Genomic DNA, 18,389 nt, shown 5'->3' with positions numbered 1-18,389 from the left:
ATACAGCAAGGAAATTCCAAACAGGAGCCCTAATAAAGATAATAAAATGCCACATGCCTATGTTTGCTGCAGGGAAGAACAGTGCTATTTGTTAAATCATTACAAACAATTAAAGCAGCAGAAGGGAGGAAGACAGTGCTATCGTTGGCAGCTCCCCAGTCCTCTGCCCCTGGCATGAATTTCATAAAGCACAAATCTCCCAGCAGAAATCCCTCAGCAACTGATTTCCTCCTCGTGGAACACAGCAGGCACACACCCTGGCTTTCCTGGCCAGAAAAGAAGAATTTGCCTAGATGTTTTTCCCAGGCACGCAGCTGTGATGTCAAATCCCCCCTCCCTGCCCTGCCAGGAGATTCCTCAAGTGACAAGTTTCTGTAGGGTGACAACCCTCTGGAGAGGCACAGAGAGCTTTGTGTCAGTGTAAGGCACCCCCACAAGGGCACATCCCTCATTCAGGCTCCATCTTTGTTCACAAGCAGTTCCTAGCAGAAAATTCGCTGTGATTGCATTTCCCCAGAACAGGTAATTTCAAGCACATTTTTCTCTTGAGCTGTTCTGCCTTCCACAAAAGCAGCGTGCCAGGGATTGCTTTGGAGCATCAGGAAACACAGCAACACCCAACAGCCAAGACCATCCAAAGCCACTTATCAGCTCATCCCTACATCTCCTGGACTCACTTGAATGCCCGGGAGAGTCTGAAAAGCCAACTGTTTTCCAAGAAACTTGTTGTTTGTTGTGCAATTGAAAGGTAAATGACAGGGACAACTAGCCCCACACAGGTGCCTCAGGCAGGGGAAGGAGCAGGAGGGATCCATCCCTAACTGGCAGAGGTGCAGCTCAAGTGATGCTCACTCTCTATTTGGGGTTGCTTTTTGTTGCTTTTACATTAACAACGCATCTCCACACCACAACTGTTCTCCCTCCCTGCAGCCACATGGAAACAATTCAGTGGTCTCTCATCTCTTTCTGTCCTCTCTCTGCCTGAAATAATTTTTTCCCTCATACAACCAGCAAAACAGGGGTTGTTTTCATGCTGGAAATAAGTCCACAAACTCTTGACTGATTTCAATTAGGAGAACATCACTACAAACCACCCATTACTCAGATGCCCCAAGGCAGCAAGGGAGGGAAATTTGACAACAGAGGTGGGAACACCAGCCGTGGGTAACAGCATCACATTCTGCCTCTCTCACGGATGCTTTTCTTTCCAGTTCAGAAAATTCCCTGTCCTTTTTAGGGCTGTAGAAGGCTGCTGTCTGCCCCACAAAATGAGGAGCAAACCAAGCAGCAATGCTGCAGAACATCTCTGTTCCTATGATATTATTCTGCTGAAGCCATAAATTTGCAGAAGAATGGGCACTGCCAACTCCTGATTGCAGAGGAGGGACTTCGTCACATCCTCCTTGTAAATTAGGATTTATCAGAGATGGAGAATTGATTGCCAAGTAACCTGCAGAGACAAAACTGCTCTGCAGTTTTCTAGGACTCACTGAGCAGTACAAAAAGGTTATTGATGCAGTTGGGGAGTGTTTCTGTACAGGATGTGCACCTCCTGACATCCCAGGCAGGGAAAAATTTACTTAACATTTGCAAGGAGAAAGCAATTCTTATTTAAAAAAAAAAAAAAAAAAAAAAAAAGGAAAAAAAAATAAATAGAAAATCAAGTTCATGGCAAAGAGTAAGAGTTTGCAGAATTTGGTGAAAACAGGTCATTTACAAGGAAATAATTTTCATCTGCCTTCAAGTGGAGTTGTGAAGCAGGTGGAGATGGAGATGTCTCAGGCACTGAGTGTGCTCCTTACTGACAAAATGACACTGATATTACCAAGTATCAGAAGTGAAAAACTTCAGTGATAACTCAGCCCTCCAACACAAAACACCTTCTCCCACGCAGTCAGCACTTGTCTGAAATCATTCCCCTTGGCAGGAGGCCCTGCATGGCCTGGCTGCAGCCATCGTGCTGCTCCTACTCCCTCCCAGCATGATCCCAGTATGGTCCCAGTACAGCCCAGTCACTCCTACTCCTGGCATCCCCTCTCTGCATTCCGCCCTGTCCCGGCTCCATCTCCGCTCCTCCTGCGGGCTGCGAGGGCTTCGGAAACGGGGGAGGAGGAGGAGGGAGGGAGGAAGAGGTTGAGCGGGAGAGGAGAGAGGGAACCACGCCGCTCCGGCGCTTCCTGAACCCGCAGCGCCCTCCTGCCAGGGAGCTGTGCAGAGCCACAAGGTCCCCCCGAGCCTCCTCCTCTCCAGGCTGAGCCCCTTTCCCAGCTCGCTCAGCCCCTCTGGCTGTTCCAGCCGGGACAGAACACTAGTGCTGCACAGAGAGCAAGGGACAGACCTGACAGAGGTGCCTCTAGCACCACATTTTAGGCTTTCGCTAATACTTACAGAAAGACTCTTCAGAAAGTTACGGCAGTAGTTCAAGTGACAATCTCCTTTGGAAATCACTGTGGCCCGGCCCTGGCCCGAACCCGCCGGAACCGGCCCGGCCCCGCTGGAACCCGCTGGAACCCGGCCCGGCCCCGAGGTTCGGGCGCCGCGGTTGCCTGGTAACCGCGCAGGCGGCAGCGTCTGTGACAGCCGCGCGGCCTCAGTTGCCCGAGAACGCGGCCCTGGCTGGGTGTGCGCAGCCTGGGCTCGTACAGGCAGCTACACTGGGCCATTCGCCAAGTGAATTGTTCGCGCAGCATTGGTCTCTGCCAGCGAGTCCTTTGAATTCGCGGAGCATTGTGCCCCGCTGAGAATTCCTGAAAGTGCAGAGCATTGGCCTCTGCAAACAACATCCTGCACGTGCAGAGCATTGGCCTCTGCTAGGAGTCCTCAATTCGCGGAGCATTGGACTCTGCAGAGGATTCCTCAACGTGCAGAGCATTGGCCTCTGGAAAAGAGCGTGAATTTCCTTTGAAGGTAAAGATTGACTAAAGTTGAACTGTTTGGTTTTGTCTCATGTGCACTCTGAGAGAGAAGGCCAAAGGGAAATACAGGATGGGATAATGCCAGTCTTCTGGTGCAGCAGTGCAGTGGCATGCACAGCTGAGTGGATGAACAATAGTTCGTCTGCTGATTGTGCTTTTTTTTTGCACTGAAGAAATGCAACATTTTCTAAATGTACTCATCTATACTTTTTTTTCCCTATAGTGATTGCATAAACTGCTTCAAGGTGAATGAGTTCTGTTCAAGTTTCCGTGGGTTGTTATCATCTGGTTATTAAAATTATTAGGGAGAGGCCTCTGAATTGAGGTGCAAACGAGGCAATTTGCCAAAGTCAGTAGTCTGGATTTTATGGAACAGTAAATGTGAGGAAGAGAGAGAAAGGAATAGAAAAAGGCGGGGGGGGGGGGGGGGTGAAGGGGGTGGAGATGGGGTTGGGAAGAGGGGGAAGAAAGAGAATGACAGAGACAGATTAAGTAAAAAATATCACCATTCCATGGATCCCATTGGCATACCATAAAATCCTCTTCTGGTCTTCTCAGTGGTGAGGTATTGCAAAATGTAAGATTCCAATGGATGAATGCAGATTTGGGCAAGGTGGGACCTCCCAGGTACCTCCCTGGGGTGGGGCAAGTTTGACTGTCTATTGCTACTTTCAAATAATAGAAAATCTTCAGCACCAGTATATCCTTTGAGTCTGCCATGAATTGGGTTGTAGATTTTTGGATCTGTTGTGTTACTTTGCATGGCCTGCAATCATCTGGTGCAAGGGCTCAGGAACGGCTCTGGGGGCACTTTGGGGGTCTTTGATGGGCTATGACACCCCCTGAGCTGCCCCTGATGGGAATGTCCCCTGGATGTGGCCTTCTGGGGGTGGGGGGTTTTAGAGCTGAGCCAGTTTGTGTGAGGGAGGATGGGTGTCCACTGCCCCTTACCAGAGGTTGTGCCACAGACCCTAAATTCCCTCCTGCCCCTCTGTTGATGGGAGGTTTGTGTGCAAACCTGGCTCAGCAGAGGAGTCTGTGGCTATGACCTGCCCAGCCTGAAGGCAGACAGTGCTCATTTTCAGGACAGCTGCTGGATTTGGCTTTGTTGTGGATCTATTTTTCTCCCTTGGCCTTGTTCACTTCTGCCCAGACCTGAGCTAATGGGACAATAGTGTCACCTTTATCTTGTCTCAAGTTCCCTTGTGGGGCTGAACTCCCAGTCCCAAGTTCCAGTCAGGAGGCATTTTCAGGAAAGGGTGGGCTTGGGTGCTCTCAGCTTCTTTATAGAGTTTTGTCACAGTGGGCAAAACGTCCTTTATAGCAATATTTAAGCCATGAGCCATAACATTGCAGTCTCTCCCAAGTCCAGTGAGGAGCAGCTGAGAGAGCAGGGGGTGTTTAGCCTAAAGAAGAGGAGGCCCACTCAAGCTGATTTTAAGTAATATTTAAGCTGCAGCTGTGTCTACTCTAAGCATTATTAATGTTCAGCTTTTTAGCTCCAGGTTTCAGCAAGATCCATTTTTGAATTGCACAAGGGAGCCATCTAGTTCAAATAAAGTCCAACTAGAGGCCTAACAATACTAGCTACTTATGCCAAACAAGCACTTAGCTACTTTCAAATGATATAAAATGTTTAGCAGCATATATGCCTTGAGTGTGTCATGAATCGGGTTCTGGATTTTCAGAGTTCCATTGTTCTCCTTCCAGTTTTGCTGAGGCCTTGTCGCTCCTCTGTGACATCCTCCCTTCAAAATGGATTCTGGATTCCCAAAAAAGACACCAACACCTCGTCTTTTGCAGAGGGAAAGACTGCAGCCTAACACTGTGAGTAGCCAGTGGGGCTGTGCTCAGGCTGGCAAGTGCCCTGGTGTCCCTGGTGTCCCTGCCCCTGTTGTCCAGCAGCGCTGGGAAGCTGCAGAGCCCCTGCCCAGCTCTTTGTGCCGTGCTGCTGTTGGTGGGGGCTGTCCTGGTGCAGTAGGGAACACTGTGTGATGTTTCAGGGACAGCCCAGCGCCTTGCCTGGCTGTGCCACGGGAGCCAAGTGAAAGCAATGTGCAGCTGAAGCCCTCAGCATGTGCTTCTGTGCCTGCCCTTTGCCACAGGAATTCCTTCTGTCAGGCTGGGCACTGCCCTGTGCTGCTGTGACCAACCTGCCCTTGGGCACCTGGGCATGTGGGGGGGAGAGCTCAAACTGTGCCCAGAGCCTTGAGAGCCACGGGTGGTCCCAGCCAGAAGAGCTCCCAAAGCAGCTGCTCTCTCTTAGCTCCTGGGTGGGCACAGCTCCAGCCCTGCAGGCAGCACTGCAGTCAGGGCCACCAAGGTCCCTTGCTGTCTGGAGCTCACTGGGCTGAAGATGCCCCACTGCTGAGGCTCTGCCAAGGAGATGCCTCTGTTTTCTTCTCTGGAGGGCTCTGTCAGCCCAGACAGAGGAAACAAATGCTCATTAACAGAGAGAGCTAAAACTTGGACACATTCCTGTGCACCTCCCTCTTGGTACAGCTTTTCTTCCTGGCTTCTCTTGGACTCAGCCAGCAGTGCTGTCTCCTGCTGTGAGTTGTGAGTGTTGTGCAGGGATGGAGTTGGGGCAGTTCTGAGAGCTCCTTCCCACTCTCTGAAAAGGTCACTGCCTCAATCCAATGAAATGTAAGAGGAAACAAATGGCCAAAGAGCAGAAATCCCCAAACATGTCACATCAGATCACAGAGAGACTAATGGGCCACAGCCATGTGGTTGGAGTATGTGTATTGCACCCTGTATTATTTATTCTAGCTATTGCATTTCAGCAAGTAACTTCCAGGGCTTCCAGAACTATCGTAGTGGCTGTGATCACAAATTATTCACCAGTGCCACTTGCTCAGGAAATGCCTTTCTGAACAAACAAATCTCTGAGCTTCTTGCTGATATTGTTTTTTTTGGTTTTTTTTTTTTTGTTTGTTTTGTTTTGTTTTGTTTTGTTTTTTGTTTTTTTGTTTTGTTTTGCCTTTCAGCTGCTTCCCTCTAAGTTCCAGCAGGAGAAGTTTCCCAGCAGGAAGAAGGAGGCCAGCACTGGGGGGAGGATTCTGCCCAGAATTGGCCCATGGCTAGACCTGAGCAAGACTGGTCCAAAGGTAGCCTTTTCCTGCTCTTTTCCTTTCTGCTTGATGGCAAGTTTGAAGAGGGTGTGTGCTTGTGACAGGCTTGCCTCCAGCAAAACACCTCCGTGTCCAGGTGCTGTTGTCATTGCAAGCTGCTGGCAGTGGTGGACTGGGAGTCCTGATGTGCACTGAGCCAACACAAATAACCTCTGCTGCAGCTGCTGGGCTGTGCTAGAGTGTGGCTGCCATTGCTAAAACAATGGGGGAAGGCTGGGGACACAAAGGCACAGCATTGCCATGTGCCATTCTCCTGCTGAAGGAGCCACCTCTTGCTTTGGTGTGGTCACCATCAAACGCTCGGGGTCACAGGATTCCCTCCACAGTGGCAGCGTTGGCCTTGGAAGGCCGAGGACCTGCAGGAATTCCTTCAGATTTAGCAAAACCAATTGCATTCCCGCTTTGGGTTGGAACAATGTGTTGGACCCTGACGGGGTGTTAGATTTTGCAGGCTGCCAGATGTGCAGGGGACTCGGCCTGGGCAGAGGGGTGTGGATGTGCTTTCTGTGGATCAGTGCCTACTTAGAGGTGTGTTTCAAGCTGCTTTTGTGGCAGGACTGGCTCAGTAGAAAGCACAGTCCAAAAGGGTAGGTGATCAAGGTGGGCTGTTGTTATGAATGAGGTCCTATATGTCTAATTTAATAAACCACAAAATTAGAATTTAGCAGCAATTTTAATTGAGCAGCAATTTTATATAAAATTATGCAATCAAATGTAATCAAATAGATACAAAATAATTTGGCAGTGGTTAGGATAAAGCACAAGCAAAACTGATTGGGGTACAATCAGGGTATGGGGGGGTTTCTCACCCTGCCTCCCGTACAAAAGAGAAAAGAACCCAAACACAACTTATATACTGTATGCTAATACATGTTCATCAACAATTTTTTGTAAATCTCCTCCTGTTTTCAATTCTTGAAATCTATATCATTGTACTGCACAGTGCATGCTCAGCTTGTTTCCAAGGGGTCTTTTGGCTTTTCACTGGTTGCTTCCGACGAAGGCTTCTCCTCATCCTCACTGTCCTTTGAACAACCCCACAGGCTGCACATGCGTCCCAGGTCTTGTGTTATAGAAGCCAGCATTATATTCCAAAAATAAGCTATATTATTTCATAAACACCTAGAATCATCCTAATTTTCTCCATTTCAAGGCCAATTCTTTAATTATCCCGAGGCCTATTCCGTTTTGGGATTTTACTTATCTCACACTACATCCTGTCTCCTATTTTCTCATGAACATCTGAAAACATCTGTTTTGTGACACTAATTACATATCCTTTTCCTCTAGGACTTTTTAACATATATTTTCTAAAATATCGATATAGTTCCAATTGTTAGCACGAATCCCATTCATTTATCACACTGTTGAGCAGTGAATTGGCAGCAAGAGATATTGAACACACTGGTTAAGGATTGCCTTGGAGAGGGGCGATGGGAACACCTCAGGGAAGGGCACAAGTGGGGGACAGTGTGCTGCAGGCACTCCCTTCAGCAGGCTGTGTCTGCCCTGGAGTCACACAGGAGAGCTGCTGGTGTCTCTGCAGTGACAGCAGTGTGGCTGGAGAAGGGGAGAATTTTCTCCAAGTAATGTCTCTGCTCCAGAAGCATTTGCTGCTGTTGTGTCATTCCAGACATGCCTCTACAATGGTATCAAGTAAGGTAGCAATAATTACAAGAAAGCACCTATTTAAAGCTCATGGAAAAAGGAGATACCAACTCTACTTTTACCCAAGTTGCTGAGAAAATAACTGAACCTTATCCTCATTCAGCATTCACTTCATTTGTCTTTTTCCTAACTTCTGTGGTACTTTATTTTTGCCTTTACCTCAGTTAGAAATGCACTCACTTTTAAATACAATGAAAGGGGTCAAAATCATTGAAGCAAAAGGAAACTGTTTATTAGTAAGGACTCAGCTGAGCCGGGCGTGTCTCCCTCCTCCTGGAGATGAACAAACACAGCCTCTGAGAAAATGGCAATCTTTCTATCCCCTTTATACCGGTGAGGGCTGTTCTGTCCCCTTTCCCTTTGGATGGGTACTTGGGAACTTCCATTCCCTCCAAACGCCAATTTTTCTGTCCCCTCCCCTCTCACCCTGCTTCCTTTTGGTCAGGTCTTCAACCCTGTTCCTCTCACAGCAACACCCAAGAAACCAACCTGAACAAATCCAAACCCCAAACAACACAGAGAATCAACAACTTTCATTCCTTAACTTGATAACCTTTTGGCTTCAGCCAAATATCACCTCATCTCTCACACCTCCTCTGCTACTGGTGCCTAAGTTCTAGATCAAAAAAGGGATTTGCAGTTGTGTGGGCCTCGGTTTCCCTGTGTCAGAGTGAAGGACATCACAAAATCGTTTCCCATGGAGTCTGATGTAAATGTATGGGTTTTACTTACTCCATGAGTGCTCAGGCAGTGCCCCAGAGCTCTGTGACCGCATGGGCACAGGGCTGTGCTTAAGGTAAGTGCTGCCTGGCATTGTGGAGAATGAAAGCTGGAGAAATACATGTCAAAAGAGCAGCTTGGCTCGAGCCTGCTCTGCGTGGCCAGCAGCTCTCCATCAGCTCAGAGCAGAGGTGGGTGAGCCACTGTTTGCCCAGTGTGGGCTGGGCAGATGTGCTCCCCCAGAGTCTGCACTTCACTGGGGTCAGTGTAAGATTGTCCTTCATGAGCCTTCCTCCCAGCAGCTGAAGCTGTCCCTGCTCTCTCTCGCCTCTCCAGCTGCCGTCAGCTGCCCCAAAGCAGAACTTGTTGCAGATTTCCCCACCAGAGGTGATATTTCAGAACTTCAACACTCATGATGTCTCTGAAATGACAGTGTCTCTCATGAATGTGGACAAGGTAAGTGCTGGGATATGGAGCTTTATCAGTTTCTCTGGGTCGGGATTGAAGGCACTCGAGATGGTAGTTCACGTTCAGACTCAGGTGTTTATTATTTCTTATCAGTAAAACAGTCTCACAACCATGAGTTCGGCAGCTTGTCATTAGCAAGGCACGAAATGGCTAACAATCTCTTGTTACAAAGTCTTTTAAGACTAAGCTATCCAATTCAGAAAGGACACCTGGATTATTTTCCCTTTTAAGCCAATAACTGATCCCTGGAAGCATGCAATGCGGACTTTTCTGCCCAATTACACAATGCCACCCAAACCCATGAAGAAGAAGGAAGAAGAAGCATGAAGAAGAAACTCAGGATGACACCCTGTGCCCTCCATCTTGCTTCTATCCACAGAAATCCCAAAACCTAAATTTCTCAGCAGGTGATACACCTACATTACTCTCTATAATCTATTTCACGCTTTTGTGGATTCTAGCCTATATTGACATCTAGGAAAGTTTCTCCATGAATGAGGGTCAAAGTCAGTGCTCCCCCGGGGGTCAGGACAGCCCAGAGCAGACAGAGAAATATTCCCAGTGCCCTGGCCTAGGTTTCTACAGAGCTTTAACACTGGGCTGGAAGAGGAGAGAGCTGTAATTCCCGAAGTGTACAGCAAAGCAGGGTATCTGCTGCAGCACGTCCAGAAGAAAATGTCTCAGCACCTTTGTTCTGCAAGATGGTGGAAAGCTTCCTGTGCTGGGAATTCTCCCCTGACTTTGGCCATGTGTTGACGGTATCTGTCCCAAAGGAGGTGCCTTCTCTTGAAAGCTCTGGATTGGTAGGAGTGTTGAGGCCTGTACAGTTCTTATCTGCTCTCGTGCTTTGCCTTGAGTGTTTACCACCTCCTGTGTCTCCTTGGTTAATCTTGGCTCCTCTGCCTCTCTCAGCCTGTTGGGCTCCCTTTGTGCAGCTCACAGTCAAAGCTCAGGGGCTGAGTCTTCTGCACTTTATGCTGGAATAACTTTTCATTAATGGCATTGGCACTGCAGGAGGTGTGTTCTGAAGCAGCCCTGGAATCAGAGTGACGTAGCAGAAGCAGAGGGAGCCCTTTAGGTGCCACTTGAGGCTCCTGCTAAGCTTCATCCAGCTCTGCTCAGCTTTTCCAAAAGCAACACTGTGCTCTGCTTTCCCTTTGGAGAACCACAGCACATCCAAAGTCATGTGCTCCTGGAGGTTTTCACCTTCACTTGTAGAAATTGTGGTTGTTTTGCAGTTTGCCAAGAGAGCTTTGAGGGGAAAAGTTGAAAAATGTCAGCAGTTGTGTTCCACTGTAAAGAGGAAAACGGAGACCATTGGAATTTCAGTCAGGGGAAACATTTTCTAAAAAGAGGCTTGTGCCAAGAGTGGGCTGGTGAGAAGAGACAGGAGGGAGTCAAAGTCATCTGGTTTAGACTTGTTGAGAGCATTTTGGTGCTCATTGGTTGATGATATCAGTGTGCTAGAAAATGCTTGTTTGCTGTGTCTGTGTATCCCAGAGGGCAGAACCTGGCATGATGGCTGCAGGCAGGAATGCCCAGCAGCCCAGCTTGCCTGCACAGGCAGCAAGAATCCCTGGAGAGCCAAAATTGTCTTTCAGTATTGGAACCACACTGCTGGTCCTGTTTCTCCAGGCAGAAAATGCCTTTGAAGCCCATAGTGATAGGCACAGCCTGTCTGTGTTTCTGTCACTTTTGACAAGCTGATTGCTCTCATGGTTCTGTGATTCTTCCTTGCTGCTTTACTGCCCATTTAAATTCTCTTTGCCATCTCCTTGTTTTAGGGGTTGTCCTGCTGTGTTCCTACTTTGGCTTTTCAGCTTTGCTTTTATTCCCAGTAAGGCCACAGTGTTTGGTCTCCTTTCTTGCTGGTCTGCCTGCATGACTGTATCCCCAGAACATCCCTACCCAAACCTGATCTGCTAGAAGGGAATTTCTTCCTTCCGCCAGGAGAATGTGCTGGTTTGCTTTCAGGGAGCACATTCCCCCTCTGGAACACGACTGCATGGCTGTGTGCAGGCAGGAGCCAGCAGGTTTTCTGGCCTTGTTGAATGTGCAGATGACTTGGTTCAGGTGCTCTGTCTCCATCCTGCTGGTGCTGACCTGCTCAGCCCTTCCTTCCCACCAGGCACCGCCCTACTGGGCCTGGCCAGAATGCTGGAGCCAGACAGAAGGAATTTGAGTTCACCCTCATGAATTGTGTGCCTGTACATGCACAGCTGAAAGTGCTTTGGAAAAGGGGTCAAGGAGGGATGACACCAGGGCATGGACAGGTCTCCTCTCATCCTGTTTCCACAAGTGACAAAATCATTGTTTCATGTCTTTCCTGCAGTTTCCTCATGTGGTGAAGGTCTCCATGGAGAGATCACCTTACTTCCAGGTCATGGGCTCCAACGATGCCTACCGTCTCCTGGTGCCAGCCGTGTCTGTCCCTGTGCGCATCCGCTTCAGCCCCGGCGAGAACAAGGTGAGCCTGGAGGAGCCAAAACACAGAATGCTCTCCAAAGCCACTGTTTTCCCTGCACTCTGGGTGCAGCCCATTCCGTGCTGGGAGCTTGGCTCCAGGCCGTGGGCAGGCAGCCTGCAGCCAGTCCCAGCTTGGCACGGGCTGCCAGGCACTGCAGCCAGGCCTGACAGGCTCTGCTTCCCCTCCCTGCACATCCCTGAGCATTGCCAAGGGAAGATGCCCAGGGAGCAGGATGAAAATGACAGAGGGGTGTTGATAGATGTTGGGCCATCTCTAGGTACAGTGGAAGGGGTTTCATGATGATGGAAAACACTGGAGGAACAAAGAGGTCTGAGAGCTTTCCTCCTTCCTGCCTGGCAACAGCTTCCCTGCCTCCCCCTGGGCTGGAGCAAGGACGGTGCTTTTTCCCAGCCTCTCTTCTGCAGCCTTGCAGCTGTGCTGTGCCAGAGCACAAGTGAGCATGGTGCAGCTGCAGGGCCAGGGCAGAGGATGTGCTGTGCCCGTGAGCCCGGCCTGGCACAGGCACAGGCACACTGTTGCCAGGTTTTTAGAAGGTTTTTGGTGGGTTTGTAGAAGGTTTTTGGCGGGTTTTTAGAAGGTTTTTGGTGGGTTTTTAGAAGGTTTTTGGTGGGTTTTCTGAATATTTTGCAAAGTTTTTAGAAGGTTTTTACCAGGTTCTTTGAATATTTTGCCGGGTTTTTTTTTGCTGGGTGCCCATGGTCATCAGGAGGTTGCTGAGCTGCAGGGACTTGGACAGCTGCCTGCAGGAGCTGGTGTAGGGCAGGTGCAAGCTGCAGGCAGAGCTGTGAGCCCAGAGCCCGTGACAGTGACGCTGCTGTGCCTCTGTCTTCATACCTGTGCCTGTGCTTGCTCTGTCAGCTGGCACCCATTGCGTGCCAAAGGTGCTTTTGTGTGCAGGTTTGAACAGCAGTGCTGAGGCCCTGGCAAGTCTGATCTCAGTGCTGGCATCTGCAGGCTTGTTCATCCAGAAGGGTTTAGGCCGTGGCATGGAAGGGAGGAAGCCTTGCAGGGAAACAAAGAGAGGCTCTTTCCAGCAGCATCCTGCTGCCTCTTAGCACTGTTCTCCTCCTGACTTGGTTGGAGAGGCAAAGTTGGAGGGGAGTTCTGAGGCAGCTGATGTTTCTACACCAAGCCAGAGGTGCAGGAGCTCTTTGGGTGCAGCTGTTTTCTCATCTTTTTTTTGCTGCTTCGAGTAAGTTGAACACTTTGTCCTATTCTCAAACAGTGGGAATATAGAAAGCTAAAGAGGAATGTCCTGTGTTCCCTAGCTCCATGTTCCTTAGAAGGGACTTAGGAATTCTTTAACATCATTAAAATGTAGAGTAAAAATGATGGTGGCCTAGGGCAGTTCTCTGGATGACCAAGTGACAGAAGAGCTTAATGCCACTGAGACAGGTTTTGCAAAGTGCGCTAGTGCCTCTAAAATGTGACATATCAGTAGAGCTTAGTGTTCATTTAGGGTGGGATAGGTAACTTGATGCCCTTGAAGGGTTATAGGAAATGGTTTTTCTTCTGCCATGGGGACGGCACTAAATGCCCTGTGCTGAGGCAGTTTCTTTTCCTGCAGGATTATTCCCACCAGCTGCTCTGTGTCACTGAAAGGGAAAGGATAGTGGTGCCAATTCGGGCCATTGCTGCCCGAGCTATCCTGGACTTCCCTGACCAGCTGGACTTCTCCAGGTGTCCAGTGAAGTGCAGCACCCAGAAGACTCTGCTGCTCTGCAACACCGGGAACCTGGAAGCTCGTTTCCAGCTGAGCACCCAGAGGTGAGGATCTGTCCTTGTGCAAAACACCTTTGGGTGATAACAGGGCTGGGAAAGAGCAACAAAAGGAGCCTGAGCATCCCTGCAGCCCTGGCTGGAAGGGAGCAGGATGGATGGCAGCTGCTCTTGCTTTCGGTCTTCTGAGCAGGATGCAGCCTTTGAGCTTTCTCTGTCCCAGCTTTCCTGGAGGCTGCTGCAACATGTTGGCAGCTGGCTTGCACCCTGCTGAGCACAAGCAGCTCCTGAAATGCTTTCTCAGCACTGTCAGCTAAACAGAGCCATTCTCTGGGAGGCCACAGGCACGTGGCTTTGCAGGGGTCCCAGCATCAGATGCCCAACATGAGCTGTGCTGCAGGCAGCCAGTGCAGTCCTGTTCCTGAGGCTGATCTGCTTTCCCTTGTCAGCTGAGGGCATCAGTCACCTCTTGTGTTCCATGATGAACCTTTGAAAGCCAGTTTAAAATTTCAAACAGATGATTTAAATCTCTGAATAAGGTTGTGCCCTCTTTTCATTGAGATTTCTTTTTGAATGCTCTGAAGTTCCTGTGTTTCTGCTGTTTTTTTTCATTTTGGTTTAAGTGTTTGCCAAAAGATCATGAATTCTTCCTTGGGAACTTTCATGAAGGTCGAGCTCCTCTAATGCCTATCAATATACCACATGCCCATGGGTACTTGCACAGGTGTGTAGGAAATATGAGACATTTAGTGAATATTTGAAAAGCAATTGGGCTGATTTAGAAGAGAAAAGTATTGAATAACTTTTGGACGGGAGCTCTGGCAATCATCTGAGCAGACACACTGCTCAAAGCAAGAGCAGTGTCTGGGGATTGCCAGGTGCCATTGGGAGATCTGGACCTGCCTTTAGATGCCATGCAAGGAAACAAACATACAAAGGGCCCTAGTTAAAAAGCAGAAGAAAACAACCTATTGAAACCCTCTCCATACCTTATCTTTTCTGCCTGTCAGTAGTGCGGTAGTGCCTGTCAGGGTGCAGTAGTGATTCATTGAAAGGGTAGATCTAACAGGATGAGAACTATCTTAAGGAACAGCTCAAAATTCACAGATAAAAGGCCAAAAATTTAGCTTGCCAGCCCCATCTATTGGCACTGGTGTTTTCATTTGGTTATTCCAATGTCAGGGATGTCTCCTTCACAGCTCTTCTATCTGTGGGCTCAGGGAACAGCTTAGGGATGTTGGCTGAAATTCAGAGGAGTTAAGTTCAGCTGTAGAGCTTGTGTCCTTGGGTCTTGGGGAGCCAGGTCTGTGTGAGAGATGACTGCTCCAGCAGGAACAGAGGAGTCTGGTGGGTACAGCCCGGGCTGGGATGTAGGAGATGCAGGGGCTGATTTGCACTTGGTTTTTCAGTCCTGAAAACTGAGTCCTGAACTTGGCTGGATCCTCTTCTCCTGATAATTTGAAAAGAAGAAGATCCCTTCTTTCTCAGGCAAGCCCTGAAGTCTCCCCCAGGAGTGTTATTGCCATCCTGCCATCTGAGGGCAGGAGCATGTAACATGGGGCAGCAGTGGGAATGGAATGGAATGGAATGGAATGGAATGGAATGGAATGGAATGGAATGGAATGGAATGGGATGGAATGGGATGGAATGTAGTGCTGAAGTGTGGCCAGGGATTCCCTTAACTGGCAGCTTCTCTGTTCCAGTGAAATTTTTGGCAGAAGAATAAGAACAAAGTGCTGTGCCTTGCCCAGAGCAGGCACTGATCCCCGAGCCCCAGCAGAGAGCTGCAGCAGCCCTGGCATCAGCCCTGGAGCACATGCAGGAGCTCTGGGGCTGCTGGGGCCTTGTCTTTCCTCCCCTCTCTCCAAAGCCTCACATCCAGCACATAAGCACTGCTGTCCTAAGGCTTCTCCCTCAGCCAGCAGGGATGTTCTCACCAGTGGTAATGGGAACTGGTCAGGCCCATCATTGCAGCAATAGGTCCTTCATGAGCTGAACCTGAAGCAAGTTCATCACTGCTGACATGAACAAAGTTCAGCTTGGCAGATGTTCTCTTTATTTTTGTGTGTGATGCATTCATCACCAAAGTCCCCAGAAGACACTTGGAAGTGACAGATTGAGCAGCAGCAAAGCACCAAGGCCAGGAACTTTTGTTTCCTCAGTGGGGCTGTACAAAAGCACAAAGGCCAGCAGCTGCTGGGCAGAAGCACATTTCCCCTGAGCTCTCCCTGAGCATCAAAGCAGAGAGTCTTGTGTTTGTCAGGCAAGAGCTGTTCACCTGATCACCAATCCTGATTGCTGCTGTTAAATCCAAAGTGCACCAACACATCTGCATAATTATTTCCAACACATTGCACAGAGTTTCTCTGCTGGGCCAAGCAAACAGTTACCAGCGTGGGTGACAACCCACAGTCCCAGACTGCATTGCTGGTAAATACAGAGAAACCTCCTGTTCTGCTTCCTTGATGTGCTCCTGCTCATGGTGCTTCATTGAGCTGGGATTGGATCCTTCAGAGTGTAAATGGCATCCTCCTTTTGGGTTTCCATGTCACTGTATTGCTCTAATGTGCATTTGCACTCTTTCAGAGTTTTGACTGCTCCCTTTCTTAGCGTACCTTTCATTGAAGTACTGCTAAAATGTGCCCTTTTTAGGCTCAATCTGGATGTTTTCAAGGTAAAACACACCAAAGAACCACACTGCAAATTCAACAGTTATTATTCCTTGGTCTGTAAAAAAGGATTAATACAACATCACTTTCCAACATCACACATATAGTATTCATTTTACTATTTGCAAAAAGCCAATAATATAATAGGCATTTTTCACAGTGCTGGTAACACAGAGCTGCAACCCAGCTCTGTCTCCCCTTCCCAGGGAAGTCCTGCTCCATAATCTTTATCTGCCTCCCCCAGCAGCTCAGTGGGAGGAAAAGCCACTTGAAGTGGCTGGTGGATTGTCCCTCAGTTTTGGCAGAGGCTTTGAGCCAGGAGGTTCCCTTGAGGGGTTCTGGCTTTGGAAAGCTCTCCTGAGCCTGCAGGTGTGGAGTAAAACTACCTGCTATGCCAGTGAACAGCAAGTTATCCTGTGATCCCTCTGAGACCCCCAGGGCTTGGGGTCAGCCCTTGCTGGGGAGCGGCTGCTTGTGAGAAATAGCCACTCACTTTTCCTAAGTTTAGAAAGGTTGATTAAACCTTATCAAAAATACAACAGAAGACTGGATAGAGAAGATGTTACGGAAGGATTTTCCCCAGGTGTGCTCACCCACACAATGGAGGTTTTGCCTTTTAACCCTTTAGCCTCTCCCAAAATTCTGACCATCGACCCCTTCTTCGCTGTCCTGTGGTGGAGTTCACTTCCTCCAGTCTTGATTGGAGATCAGATGTCACCATGGTGACAAGCTGACCCTCCCAAATATCCCAACCCCAGCTGTCCCTTGATAACAACTCAGGGGGTAAAAAACCCTTTTCTTAACCTATAGACATGGTATTTGTCTGTTAATGGTGAGAGTCAGTCATGGCATTGCTCATCTGTCACACTGCTGCTCCTCCCCAGGTGCTTTGCTCTCCTGCACTCGCACTTCTCTCTGCAAATCTGTGGCTTATTAAACGACCTGCTGGCTTTGTCTCTCCTCTGGCTGCAGGCAGAGTCTTTTTGGGCAGTCACAGAGAGAGCTGTGGCTGGAAAAATTAATGGAGGAGAAAGAAACAGGGAAGGAGAAGGGCTCTTGTGAAGATCGTGCTGCCCTCCTGAGAGCCCCAGGGGAGATGGCAAAGGTGCGCCAGGACCCCATGTTCTCTGATGACGTTTCTGTCATTGAGCCAATGGTAAGTGATAGCTGAGAACCTCATTTTCCTCCTCTTCCTCCTCTCCCTCTTCTTCCTCCCACCCACTGCAACCCTGGCTGTGGTCACTGGGCAGATCCTCAGCTGGTCCCACATGCTGGGAGGGAGGGCATTGAGTTTCTGGTGCAGCTGCAGAGCTCACCTAAAAATGCTAAAATGCTCAAAGCATTTCTGCCCTGGAGGGTCAAGGCAGGGCTGGGAGCCTGACAAAGCCAAGCTCTGCTGCCAGGGCTGGAGCTCAGGGCACTCCGTGCGTGTCCTTGCAGTGTCACAGGGAGCAGTTCTTGTAGGGAGGGGCTGCCCCCACACGTGGGGCTCAGCAGAGGCTGTTGCAGCACTGCCAGCTCACACACTGACCTGAAGCTGGCAATGGCTGGCTGGGAAAAGGAGGCCAAACTCAGCCCAAGGTTAATCCCAGAAATGCCAATGGCCTCCTGTAACCACGCCTTGCACTATTTCTGAGTCTGCCTTCCAGTGTCATCTGTGAGCCTGGACACAAGGCTGGAAGGTTTCACTGGGCCTTTTGAGTTCTCCTGCACACAGGGACAGAAAACCTTTTCCTTTTCTGTTTGTGCAAGCCAACTGCCACGTGCTGCCATCAGCCAGAGCCCTGATTCTGAGCACTGGCATTGTGAGAGATGATGAATGCCTGGTGTGTGCACAGTGCAAAATCCCTTCTCCCCTTGGAGTAAAGCCCAGAATAATCCCAACCTCTGCTTTCTTTCAAAACAGGTTAAACTAATATTTTTATTTCTGGGGGAGGGGATCATGATCTCTCCTTGTGAAGAGCCACCAGTGCACATTGGCAGTTACATCCCACTGCAGCTGACAGCAGCATGATGTGAGCAAGAGTTTGTGTCAGAGCAGTAGGAAATTGTGGAGAGTGGGACCTGCCCAGCATTGAGAGCTTCCAGCACTGTGTTGAGCTGCCTTTGGAGGGTTTCCTTGGGCTCCTTGTGTTGTTCACTCATCACTGATGCTCTAAACAAAGGCTGACAGGACTATGGTTGAAAACAAGAAATGTGAAGTTTGAAGAGAAATGTTTTGCTGTTTCTGTTGTAGGAGGGAGAAATCGAGCCGGATGGTTTGGCCAAAATTAAGATGACTTTCAAACCCCTGGAAGCAGTGGAGTATCAAAGTGTGGCTTACTGCAGCATCTCAGGTGCAGCTCCTTTGCCCTGCTTCTCTCCCCCTCAGTGCAGCCATGGTGCAAGCCTGAGCCCACTGGGCTGCCCTGGCAGTGCTGGGAAGAGTCCCTGGCCAGCAGGGCAGTGCTGGCACATCCCCAGTGGCCCTGCAGCTCCCAGGGAATGTCCCGTGCAAGGCCAGGGCTCAGAGTGCTGTGTCTGGGTTCCTGATCCCAGCACAGCCCAGGCAGTGCAGGGAGAGGTTTTCATGCCATGCCTTTGCCAGCATTTCCTCAAAGGCCAGAGA

The 18,389-nt window shown here is 49.3% G+C and overlaps 1 protein-coding gene across 1 annotated transcript in view; it reads left to right on the top strand.

Moving 5' to 3' along the window:
- The first annotated feature begins 2,612 nt into the window (after positions 1 to 2,612).
- Positions 2,613 to 18,389, top strand: part of LOC135298363 (hydrocephalus-inducing protein-like) — a 30,973-nt gene continuing 15,196 nt past the window's right edge. Inside the window, exons 1-8 of the mRNA XM_064415920.1 lie at positions 2,613 to 2,907; positions 4,626 to 4,742; positions 5,906 to 6,025; positions 8,774 to 8,893; positions 11,238 to 11,372; positions 12,961 to 13,160; positions 16,754 to 16,937; positions 18,018 to 18,117. Of these exons, the coding sequence (XP_064271990.1) occupies positions 4,671 to 4,742; positions 5,906 to 6,025; positions 8,774 to 8,893; positions 11,238 to 11,372; positions 12,961 to 13,160; positions 16,754 to 16,937; positions 18,018 to 18,117 (931 nt within the window). The 5' untranslated portion in view covers positions 2,613 to 2,907; positions 4,626 to 4,670. The remainder of the gene's footprint in view (positions 2,908 to 4,625; positions 4,743 to 5,905; positions 6,026 to 8,773; positions 8,894 to 11,237; positions 11,373 to 12,960; positions 13,161 to 16,753; positions 16,938 to 18,017; positions 18,118 to 18,389) is intronic.

This window comes from Passer domesticus, chromosome 4 (assembly GCF_036417665.1).
Source record: "Passer domesticus isolate bPasDom1 chromosome 4, bPasDom1.hap1, whole genome shotgun sequence".
NCBI lineage: Eukaryota > Metazoa > Chordata > Aves > Passeriformes > Passeridae > Passer > Passer domesticus.
This window is presented reverse-complemented; position numbering and strand designations above follow the sequence as displayed.